This window comes from Erithacus rubecula (assembly GCF_903797595.1).
Source record: "Erithacus rubecula genome assembly, chromosome: 16".
NCBI lineage: Eukaryota > Metazoa > Chordata > Aves > Passeriformes > Muscicapidae > Erithacus > Erithacus rubecula.
In genome coordinates this window covers 12,642,801-12,655,338 of record NC_136668.1, presented here as the reverse complement: position 1 = coordinate 12,655,338, position 12,538 = coordinate 12,642,801, and the positions used below count along the sequence as shown (strand labels likewise).

At 44.4% G+C, this 12,538-nt stretch overlaps 1 protein-coding gene across 1 annotated transcript in view; it reads right to left on the bottom strand.

Annotated features, from left to right (window-relative positions):
• Positions 1–3,844: 3,844 nt before the first annotated feature.
• Positions 3,845–12,538, bottom strand: part of GALNT10 (polypeptide N-acetylgalactosaminyltransferase 10) — a 74,664-nt gene continuing 65,970 nt past the window's right edge. Inside the window, exons 8-12 of the mRNA XM_079319587.1 lie at positions 9,371–9,478; positions 7,406–7,627; positions 6,649–6,765; positions 4,794–4,943; positions 3,845–4,074 (exon numbers count right to left, since the gene is read on the bottom strand). Coding sequence (XP_079175713.1) covers positions 3,907–4,074; positions 4,794–4,943; positions 6,649–6,765; positions 7,406–7,627; positions 9,371–9,478 — 765 coding nt within the window. The 3' untranslated portion in view covers positions 3,845–3,906. The remainder of the gene's footprint in view (positions 4,075–4,793; positions 4,944–6,648; positions 6,766–7,405; positions 7,628–9,370; positions 9,479–12,538) is intronic.

Here is a 12,538-nt window from a genome sequence, read left to right as displayed (position 1 = left end):
TTCTGAAAGACACTTATGCTACAGATTTTATAAGCTTTTGGGATTATTTGTGTTTTTTGCATACTTAGAAAAGAAAATGCAGGATCCCTCATGCCAGTGAAATCATGGGCTTTCACCATGAGGTGAAACATCCAGCAGCTAACCAAGACATCTTCCAGTACAATTTCAGGTGTTACAGCACACCCAGAGGAAGCTGCCAACCTTTCCAAGTCTTCCTATCAGGAGTGACAAACCTCCCCAGAGTCATTACTGATATTGATTTAACAGAGGGAACCCAAGAGCTTCTGAATTACTGTCGCTCACACAAATTTTGCACTGAAAATCAGACATTAAAAAAAAAACCCCACGCACAAACCCTGCAGGAGTCAAGCTTTCTCTTACATCCTTATCCCCCAACCCCTTCCCCTCTCCTCTCTTGTCCAGCAAGGCACTAGGAAATGGTTCAAGTTTAAGCATTTGCTGTACATTTACATTTAAAAAGGCACATCTTTATTTTAATGATGCTGTATTCCCCTTTCAGGAAGGCTCACACGTTCTTCTGTTGTGGTTTGAAAAAGAAAATTAATTTCCTAGGTATGAGAAAAGACACCTTGTACACATGAGAGCCTCAAACTTATTTACTGTCTGTAGGCCTCAGAGATTAGCACCAGTATAGATCAACAACAGCTTCAAGAGCAAATCAAAGTATTTTTATGCAACACACCTTGTTGTCTGGGATTGTGATACTTAAAAGCAGCAAAACTTATGCAGCCAGAAGAGAGAGGTGTTTCAATACTTTTGGGGGAAAAATATGAAAACATGTATTTGGCATTAGATAATCACCAGTATTTAATCTCCAGTCTTGAGTTGCATGCAGATGTGAAGATCTGATTATGTATTCATGCTGTAGCAATTTTGCTTACAAATAACCAAAAGTAATTGGAATAATTAGCCAGATTGCCCAGGCATGGCTCAGTTAAAGATGCAGATGATGAAATACAGCTTATATTTCTCAATCAGTTGGCTATATTAAGTCTTTGCATTAGTCAACAAAGCCTCTAGGGTACTGAAAAGTATAACTGATGCAAATAATTAATAGCTCAAAGCCCAGTGAGCTAGTCAGAAGTGTACAGAATGTGTGAGGCTCTTACCACATTCAGATCTCAAACCTTCAGAAAAGAGATCAACCACACTGAGATGGACCTGGTACAACCACTGACACTAAATCTCAGGTTTCTGTGTACTGGTGGTGGGTTGTCAAACAGGAATTGCCTCAACTATTTCCTAATCTGTTGGTGCAAGCTGCTAAGAGCTGACCTTTCTCTCCAAATTAAGATCACCAAGTGGTAAAAGACCTGTTCATTGCTGCAGCTCTCTCTGAAGCAAGAATCCAGTGAGCCAAGTGAGGGCTCCCTTCACAAGGTGAGCCCAAGTACAAAGCAAGCCATGCAGTTTAGAAACAGAAGCTAATCCTCTCATTAGAAAACTAAGACACACAAAGCTGCAACCTGCAAGCTGAACAACCTCCAGTCCATTTATAGAATATGCTGATTGTGTCCCAATTATAAAAAAACGAGCACTTTTCATGGACAAACAGCTTCTTGTTCCATAGGCATTAAAACATTCATAAAGACATCTAGTCAGGCCATCTAGTGGCTCCACAGTCAGCACTACTCAGCTAATGAGAGCATTAATAACTTAAGGAAAGCAGCAGTCAGACACAAAGTGCTGGAAGGTGACTCTGTCTCCCACAGATATGCAAAGGGATCCTAATGACAGACATACTGTGGTAGCTGAGAACATAAGATACCAACTCTGCTTGATGCTGGTCTCACTTCCATCCAATACTGCTGCAGAACTGTCACTAGGGAAGTCTAGGGCTATTTTTTTTTTCATTCCCAAAATCTTAGACACCAACACTTGGGAAGCCTGGTGCCAGCTGCAATGCAGTTCCATGCAGTTTCCTGTTCTCCATGACTGCATGGATCAGATAAGTTGGCAGAAAAGGTCAGACATGGCCTCAGTTGTGTGGATGAGAGAGGTGGGAACCATTCTGAGCCTCCTACTCAACACATCAGATTGGAGAGTTTGGGGAGCACACAGCTGTGTCCTTGTTTGCTCCCAGCTGCCAGGCACAGCACTGCATGGCCTCCAACACATTGAAACATGGGACACAACCCTGCAATTGGCAACAAAAGGGCTTCTTGCTTCTGGAGCTCTGCAGGGGGAGCCATCCTGCTTGTTTTGGGACACTAGGGAAGCATCTCCTTGCCTTCACACAAAAGACATCCCAGAGCAGAACTTCCCTGCCCGTCCTCATGCTCATCAAGCATCCCACAGGGGTCCCACCCCCATCACCCCAGAGCTACCTGCTCTTGGAACACCCCTGCGTGGGCAGCTAGACAAACCATGGAGCTGGGCAATTCCTGACAAAGGAGTCCTGTTTACTAATTGGCACAGCATCTGTTCACTGGTTCACTGCATCATCATTCACAGCTTTTACCAGAAAATGACATTGCTCCCTTCAGTACAAGACTAAGGAGAACTACATGTATTTTTGCAATAACTTCATTTTAAACCAGGTTTTTAAAAAATACTTGCTTCAGATAGACTTGAACCAGTGGTCCTCCATTCATTCTTTAGTGTAGTACATTCCAGCTGCTGGGATGAGACAATCCTGGTTCACTGTCTGGCAGATCCCACAGACAAACCAGAAGGAGTAACACCTTGCACTGCTCACTCACTGCACAAGGGAGAGGGTACCAGGAAAATGGGTCCATCAGTCCCACATCTCTGCTAAAGCAAACAGATTTCCAGTGACAGTGAGCTGCACAGTGCTGTGGGTGCTGGGAAATGAGGAGAGATTAATAGCACATTTCCACAAGGCTAGAACAGCACTGACCACAGGACTCAAGGAACTACAGACTGATGAACAAATGGATAAAGACCAATGGCTAAACTCAGCCCTGACTTTATTATCCTGAATTAATCTGCTCACACCAACTGTAAATTAACTTAGCCTTCAAACCTCTAAAGGAAGAATGGAAATTATCTTCACACAGTAGATTTAACTCTGAGAAATCCTGGAGATGTCTGTGCTAAAAAGGTTATAAGAGGCAAATTTGGAACCTGATATCCAAAGGCTCTTAGCATAAAGTCTTCACCTGTAAGAACTGTGATTATTTAAAAACCCTCTGCTAATCTTTCACCTTGAAAATTCAACAGTGAGTGACAAACTGACTGCAAAGTGAATGGACCAGAAACCAGATTCCTCATGGCTAATAACAACAGCCATATTCCCAACACTTGGCTGCACTTCCACTAGAGCTCATTCCTTCATCAGAGCTATGATTTGGAAAGTAATAATACTCAACCTGTTTGAAATATATTTGGTTCAGGGCAAAAAAATACTCATTTCATTTTACAATAATGGGATTTTTTCTGCTTTTTTTTTTTTTTTTTTTTTTGATTGGAGGCTTAAATCTTGTCTTCAATATTTTACTTATATGGAGTTTGGAAGATAAAGTACCTATGTGGGAATGCTTCAGTGGGTGGTATAGCAGCTACAAAAAGTCCTGCAGGGTCCTGGATAACAAAATCATTTAACACCAGACCACAGTGGGAAATAAAACAAAACAAAAACGGGGAAAAAAAGCCATTTGAAACACATTCAGACTCCTCTAAAAACAGAGTTTCTGTTCAGTCTCAGCACAGAAGTGGCTCTGGCAAAGCCTTTAAAATTCCACCATCCCCAGAAGAGAAGGATGCAGCATCTTCACAATAAAGACTGGCCTGCTAATTAACCTTCTCCTGAGATTCTCCCTTTTACCTTCATTAAGTGTTTAAAAAAAAGTATTAAAAAAATTTCTTTTAACCCTCCCCAGTAAAAACTATAATTGTAAAATATATATATTTTCTCTCAGTCTTTTAAAGATCAAGGTTTCTGTTAAATTTTTCCAAGATGGTTGAATTTGTGTGTTCAAATATCCACTGCTGTGTTGGAGATGAAGGATTGCAGCTATTCATAAAGATCTTTCTATCACTCTCACTGCAGTCCATACAGCTGCTGCTGACTGGGTGGTAGAGGGTCTTGTCCTGGAGGAGAGAAATTTGATATGAGGTTGGTTAAGTGGAGAAGAAAAGTTGTTTTAAAACTAACAGAATGAAGTCTCAAAAACCAAGGCAAGCTATTATGTCACTTGGGTATATCTGAAGTTGTTCCACACTTAACTGGTTGATGAATCTGGGTTCATTCCCACCCCTTCCAACAGAATGCAGCCCAATCCTCACACCTGCACTGGGACTCTAAAGCTTCCCAGGGACTCTCCAGGCTGGAATCCTGCTGCATCTCTCCCAGGCATCTTCCCAGCTGATTGCAAGGACTAGGACAGGGCACTTAGACAAGAATTTACTTACCTGTGGCCCACAATAGCATTGCTCAGTAGGAGGATGAATAAATCCTTATCTACTTTTGGCAGGACACTCCAGTGCTCAGAACAAACCAACTCTCAGAACACCTCTTTGCAAACAGAAGGTGTTGCCTCATCTCCCTGTCAGCTGTGGGGACACTGCACAGAGAGTGTCCTCTGTCAGGAGCCCTGGGATCCTCACCTTTCTAACCAGAGGAACAGGGGAGTCACCTCTTTTTCTAATCAATGCTACAATGATAACAAGCTGTCTGCAGATTCTCTTGTTACAGCTACATGAAGAGAAGGAATAAAACAGGAGCGGTGACATTTTCAGGAAGTGAGCGCCTCAGGCAATGTGACACCTTAGGTGGGAATACACCCACACACACCCACACCCACACTCACTTTTCTGTATCTCCAGAGCTGGTTCCCCTTCATCCCATGGCAATCATAGAGGGTCACTGGGCTGCTGTGGGAAATGGCATCAAAACAAAACTTCTTGGTGTGCTGAGGATCCCCTGGACGGATGTCCTCTCTCCAGCTGAAGGTGAACACCTGTCAGGACAAACAGGACCCTCACAGTGGCTGCTACTGGGTATGATACTTTCACTGGCAGAATGCTGTTCCCTGTGCCCACAGGAGGGGATGGCTTCAATGAAAGGACAGCATCTTCTAGAGGAAAAACTCCTCCTGCCTCCAGGGCCAGGGGCTGCTGACCAGGGTACTCTGTACCAGCTGTCACAGCATGTGAAAGGGGACAGTGCTGCTGCAGCCAGCCATGCTGGTCAGCCTGGGTACTAGAGCAGCTCTGGATGTCTCTGCAATGCAGACATCCATCAAGGATTAAATGAGCAGCTGACCAATTACAGCCTTCCCTGCCAGCAGAAAAGCCAGAGAGCTCCAGCAGCTTGGAGTTAATGCTGGCAGCAAACACCAGAGTCTGTGCAGGCAGCCTGCAGTCACCTTGAGAAACTGTCCCATGCTCCTGGGACAAGGAACCAGGAGCCACAGCTTCCCACCCCACCCACAGGAGTGCAGGAAGGGCAAACACTTGGGCCTTGCTTCCTGATGCTCCCTTCTACTGACCCTGCAGTGAACTGTAAGCACTCTCAGGTGAAATGAAGGAGGGACTCTACAGAGCACAGTAAGAGTTTTAACTCCAGTATGAGCACAGCCTATGCCTGGCAATGCAGTGCCCTGATGGGAGGGCAGCAGTGGCCCATGTGGTTCAGGGCTGCCAGCTGCACAACTCCCTTTCAGTCCCTGAGGAAAAGGCTGTTCTGGAGGCTCCTCTGGAGTCAGCTGGAGGAACAGTTATTCTCACAGATCTCTCATGGGGCAGTCAGAAAGGCAAGTAATGATCAGGGTGCTGCTATTTGAAGCAATGTGGCCAAAAAGTTTTGCACAAAGAAACTTCTTTGTTCTTGACTGTCTTTTAAATCCCTCCTGAGAGAGAAATTACCACAATCATTTAGGCTCAACGCTACTCAGAAGTTCAAACCACATTCTCTTCCTAAACATAAGCCAAAACTAATTTTCAAGATCCTCCTGACACAACAGAGGCTTAGTTTGGACTGTGCCTGAGTAAATTGGTTTTGTTTCTATTTTTCACACATCAAATTGATATGCAACAACCCTCTGTCTCCTACTACTGAAGCCATTCCCTGAAGAGTTATGCATGGCTCTGTAATAGAAGCATTGTTTTCTTGATCCTTTCTCAGCTCAGCTGTTCCAGTTTAGACAAACTAATATTTTCCTCCCTTCTGTTACAATAAAGCTGTCGTTTCTGGCACCTCATATGTTGAGAGGGTGAATCTATAACCTGGCTGGTTTCATCTCTCCAGCAATAGTTGGGTGTTTATAATGCATTTGCCTCCTGTCAGGAGGATGATAGTGAACAGTTATTGAATGTTCCTGCAGGTTCATTAATATGCATGATGCTCCTCTATCACTTCTTTCAGCACAACCTTTGAAGTTAATATTCACTTTGTTACATATTACAGCTGCCTTGTTACTGGTTTATTGTTTTGGCACACTGTTTTCTTGTCATTTCTTTTGTTCACTCAGAACTTCAAAGCAGAGGTAAAAGCTCTGCACAGCCTGCCAGGCTCCAGATCCCCCTGTGCCACAAGCACAAGCCACATCCTGTACCAAAGTACAATCAGCATGTGAGCCTTGGGGTCATCTCTAAATGGCAACATTGGTCCTTGGAACCTCTGCCTCCCCAGATTTAGGGGCTGATGATTGATCAGATTGTTACCTGCACGTTGTTCCATGCTGCCTCTCCTCTGTCCTTCACGCAGTTTTCCAGCCTCAGTGGGGATCCCAGGGCTCCATGCTTAGTATCCACACACAGTCCAGTTCCCACATTACGTATCTGAAATAGTTAATTAGTCACTGAGTCCCCTATTCCTAGCAGGAAAGAAGACTCATTTGTTACCTTACCAATAAACTTGGTTATGCTTTCACTTTTATATTACACCTGCTTTTGCCAACACCTTTCCCAGTGATTCTTTAACTGACCCAAAACACTCAGCCATGAGAGTTGTGTGTAACAATTCACAGCCTCGCTCCTGGGGTGATTCCATTCCCATAACACAGCTGACTTTCAAAAATAAGGATGGTTTTCCTGCCTTTCACATGGGAAAGCTAAGGACAAGAGTAGCTCAGCACAGTTGTAAAGCCCTTTGGAAATACAAGATTTCACTATTGCTCAGCTGCTGCCTCTCCCTAGTCCTCCCTCTGGCATATTCTGCTTTCTACTAAATACACAACATGAAGAACAAGCCAAGTCTCTATTCTCGTTGGAGCTGTGCACTAATAGGAACAGCTGCCTGCCCAACTGCCTGCTTTGATCAGGCCAGTGCAATGGTAGAGGAGTTTTGGCTTTTGGAACACCAAGCAGATCTTTCAACACTCGCTCGCACCTTCCCCACAGCAACTGAGGCACACGGGCAACCCTAAAAAACCAAACTGCAGCCTGTCTGCCCACTGCAGATATCACAGCATAAACTTGCCTCTCCCCAGGCAGCTGCTGGAGGCTCCACTGGTGGGTAGAACTTTGGCAAGTCCCAGGCAACCTCGCTCATGAACCACTTGAAGCTTTTGCAGTTGAGGTTGTTGCGCAGCTCCTTCTGCGCGGCGACGTCGCCCGCGGACAGGTGCCGGTACTCGGGTCTGCGCTGGTAAATGTACTCTGCATATTCATCCATCCACACCTCTGCCACCCTCTTCAGGTTCTGTGGGGGACAACCAGAGGGGAAACCAGCTGAGAGTGCTGCACCAACCACCATTAGCATTCAGAGCTGCTCGCATGTTTTTGCTCAAAAAGGATTTTCATTCACATCCACTCTTTCTCTCCAGCTTCGGGACAAAGATTATTTTTATTACTCTGTAGTTCCAAGGGACTTTTAGAAAGATATTTTTGGTTGAGGTCAAAACAGAATCCTGGCACTTGGCCATTATATCTAGTTCCTTGTGGCTAAGAAAAACAACATTAATCAAAAGCTGTTTTTTTTTCCCTTTTTTTCTGTAAGGAAACTAGTCAGAACATGATGCTGGTAAATACCACTGGACATTCAAAGGTCTCTGACAAAAAGCTGCTTTCTTAAATCCTTCTTATTGCATCTTTTATATCCATCTAGGAATGGGATTTGCAGTACTCCCTTCTGAAAAGCTCCAGCTCACAATACTCTTTCTTAGCACTATTTTTCCATTTTCTTGGGTAAAACTCTGAGATACCTCAGGAATACGGAGGTTTCAGGAGATGACCCTTCAGAACAGAAGCAAAGGGTTTTAACTCGTGGCAGCAGCACATTTCATGTATTACTGTAAAGCTTAATCCCCTGTGCACCTCCAAGATAGCAACAAACACCACCCACTCAAGACCTGCTTGTCACAGTGCCCTCAAGAGCACCAGATCTTCTGTCCTCTGGCAACATCAAGCACATCCTTGCTGCCTCTCAGTAATGTGCCATGTGAAGTTGTGACTCCTTGCATGAAGCTGTTCAGTCCAGCAGTGATCATTTACCACCAAAAAAGTTAGGAAGCTAAGAGTGAGCAGTGTGCTGATCCCCAAATGCAGGAGCAGGTGTTTACCTCAACGTGTCTGTTAAGATGCCAAGAAATAGCCTTTCCTACCTCTCTGCTGTCCCCTTCCACCACTGTGGGAGTTCACAAGAGCCAAATACTGAATCAAAAGAAATACAGCTCCCTCCTGAAGAGATGGCACAGACAGGAGAATGCTCTGTTGTTCTGACAGGTCCTTGCTGGGCTGAGGAATAAATCCAAATCTGTAACTGGGGTGATGCCATTAAAGCATTGTAATACTGTGCAAGCCTTCAGATTTCAGAACAGCAGGGCACCTCTCTGAGGCTTTTAGTTTTGCAGCCTTCCTGTTCCTAGGATGTTTTTCTCCCACCAGAGGGCAATGCAATCCCTCTTCAATTTGAAAATTAGTGAGAGAAACCCAGTGCAGGATAGACGAAAGCTCTTTCTTCTTTGGGCTACACTAGATTAAGAAATAAGATGGCACAGAACATTCCATTGTGGAAAATTACAGCATGCCCATTCAGTGGTCTGTGATGCTTGAAGTTGAGAGGTCTTTCAATCACCAAAACCAATCACCACACTGAAGCCTGCTGCTCTCAGAGAGCACAGCTATAAAATGACTGAAGTATTATACAAATAAAGCCATATCTTGTTTTTATAGCCAGTGCCTGATCACAAAATCCCTGCCCAGCACCCAGCAGTGGCTGATGCTTGAAGCATGGCAGCTGTTCACACACACATCTGCAGCTCCCTGGGCTCTCCTCCCTTTGTGCTACACATCCAGCACTGCAAAACTGCTCAACTTGGACTGTGCAAGTGCAAATTACAGACAAAGAGCTCTACATTTGCCTCCCATTGTGGGGTGAGAGTAGACAACCGCATGGCCACACTGCAGTCAGACTCCTGTCCTGGGGAATGCCACTGCCACTTACTCTTGCCAGGCTGACTCCTGTGGGAACCTTGTATGGAACATATTTCCTGTAGATATGACCAACTCTAGAGCAAGGGATGTCCTCCATGCGACCTCCACACATCCATACCTGTGGCACAGCAGAGAAACACATTCAGTCTTGGCTTTATGGAGGAAAATGAAAAAGAAAAGGCTTCCAACTTAACCCAGATTTTTACATTAAAGTACACTCTTCCCAAATCCCCTCCCCTCCCTGCCTTAGTCCCAAATCCTATAACAACCCGCTTAGAGCCATGCAGCAAGCCTTGATTTAGCACAAGTGCTCTCAAGCCTTCTATACAGAACAGAACAGGGAAAAAAAATCCAAGCACCAAGAAAACAGCACACACCTCACCTTATACTGATATATGTTATTACAGCAATAGTAACCACAATAGTTAAACTGGGTGCCATAAAAAACCCTGGGTATAGGTTGTGTAACGAGGCTGTAAAAGGGAGGATGTCTCCCTAGTACAGGTGGTCATGTGTTATGCAAAAGGCTCCAGGGAATTCATGAGCCTGTTCAAGTGCCAGAAATCAGAAGAAACTACTACTTTTTCCCGTGGTTATCACTGCTCTTTTATGGTTTCATTGCTGACATTCATTCATTGCTTTTGCAGCCTCACAATTAAGTGAAAATCTCTGCCTGGTGAACACATAAATAGCTTTTAAAAAGCCCTCAGGAAGTCACTAGAATACACTGCTAGTTAGAGATGACTACCTTGATGCTTGGTTAATGTCTAGAGTTGGCCCAAAAGTTTCCTTCCACATCTGGGAAGATTTCACTTTGTGCCAGCACTCTGCAATAACTTTCTTTAATTCTTTATTTGTAGCATGGATGTAGTACTTTTGTCCAAGTGAAACAAAAGGAGATGTTTTCTAAACCAGCCAATCTACCTCATTAGGTTTAAGAAATATTTCTGTGCTTCACAGAAATACCTAATCCATACTTAAAGAAAAAAGAATGCAAAACAAATGACTTTCTGAATTCCTGGAGCGAGGTGCTGCCTTTGCCCTTCCATTTGTCCCCAGATCCCATGGGAGTGCCCCAAAGGCTGTGGATTTTGGGCAGTGCTCTTGATCTCCCCATTCTCTGGGGCTATTTTGAGCCACCACAGTTCACTGTACAATGAGCTTAGTCAACAGCTTCACACATAGCAGGCAATTCTATTAATATTCTACAGCAACAATATTAAATACTTAGCTTGGAAGAGAAATATTTGGCCAAGGCTGCTGCATAATTATTAGCTCTGACACTAAAGTCCTCTGGAGTTTCAGCTCTGTCTGCTGGCCCTAATAATTACAGTCATTTGCTGACTGAGTATAACTTAATGGAGGTTGGTTGCTCTCAGTTAGAGAAATATTTTTCACAGGCAACTTCTGAAGTTCAAGGTACTTAATTACATGTCGTTATGGTGAGAGAGACAAGAAGAAATTTGACAAACACTCCTACAGAGTTTGATACCTTTTGTCCCTGCTGTGTCCTGAGAGGCTAATGCAGAAGAGATGAAAAAGAAACGTGCACTCAGCTTTTATAAAGTTTCTTATGGAATTAGAAATGCCTTTTATTCTGCAGTGACTGTGCTTTTGGCTGCAGAGGGCCAGAGTGTGATTTCACTGCTGGGAAATTAACAGGCTGAGAAAACAGGAATTTGGTTTGTGTTTCTAGGACAGAAATGGTTTGTGCAAGGCTGTAAGAGCTGCAACAGAGCTGGGAACCAGCAGCAGAAGCCCAGACTCAACTGCACTGACACACACTTCCTTCTCAGCAACCTGCACTACCCTGCAGCAAGAAGCCTGAGGGGTTCACAGCAGCTGCACTGCAGTGTAACACAAGCCTGGCTGCAAACACCAGCCTGTTTTCCTTGCTGCCTGCCCACAGGATGCCTCAGCTGCCCTGTGTCTAAGGAAAGGCCTTCAGCCAGGCCACCAGGAATACACTTCTCTGGAACATGATGTCCCTGTGTAAGCTGAGCAGCAGAGCCCTGCAGCTGGAGAGAGCTGCCCTTGTGCTGCAGGAGTGGGCAGCTGGACAGAACTGATGGGCCAGGAGCTCCAAGCTGGTACAAGACTCCAGGCATAGAAGACAACATTACACAAACACATGCCATGTGATCAAAAAAGCTACTTAACTGAGCTGCTTAGAAAGTAAAACCCAGTGTCAATTTGACTTGTTCTTTTCCTGATCATGATTTAAAATACTTAATTCCAAACGATGCTGCAATGGAGGCAATGGAAATCTTTCTAATCCCTACCAGCAGAGCTCAGTGACCCTTTCAAGGTACTCTGCCACCTCTGTGCCTTTTTAACGTTGCCTCACTCTGCAAGTGACAGTATGGCACCCGCAGTACAAATCTAATTTTAAAGGCATGCTTTCCATTCATTCGTTGCTGCTTTGATTTATTTTATTAGTGAGCTGCTTTGTGTGGTGACAGAACTCATTACAACCTCCATAAAGACAATTACCAGTCCTTATCTATACAACTGGAAGAAGGGGGAGAGGGAAGGAGCGTGATATGCATTGGTAAAACACAGCTAACAAAAGCATTAAAAAGCCAGAGCTAAAGGTCAGAGAATTGCATCCAGGGGTCTGTCAGAGAGTAAATGCAAGGGAAGCAAACCCAAAATAGCTGTGTGCTAGCTGAGGGAATGCTTCCACTCAGTTACTGATATTTGCTTGTTTTTAAACAAGAGTACAGTTCCCAGGCATGACACACCAGAATGTACACTGCTAAAAATACTGTGCTGTCTGACAGCTGAAACAGTGCTGGGCTGTGGGGCAGCACCTCCTGCCCTCCCCACAACACTGACTGGCACTTACTGCCTTCTCCTTCAGCCACAGGACCCAGTTTCTTTTAGGTGTTTTACAGATCATGCCTCACTCCTCAGCTGACAAGACAGAAAACGTCAGAGCCTGAACCTGCACCTGATTTCAAACAGCCATTTACGCCGTAAGAACAAGAATTAAAGCTGGTCAGGCAGACAGTGCTTCTAACAATAATCTAATCAGATCTCATCAAGAGAGAGCAGGAAATTTCTCTTCCTCCTCAGGCACAATTTTGCCAATCTTCATTTGGGGCTTGGAATCCAGCAGCTGACAGATCTGCTAGAATGAAGAGAAAACCTGGCTACACTGAGGTCAACGGGCACA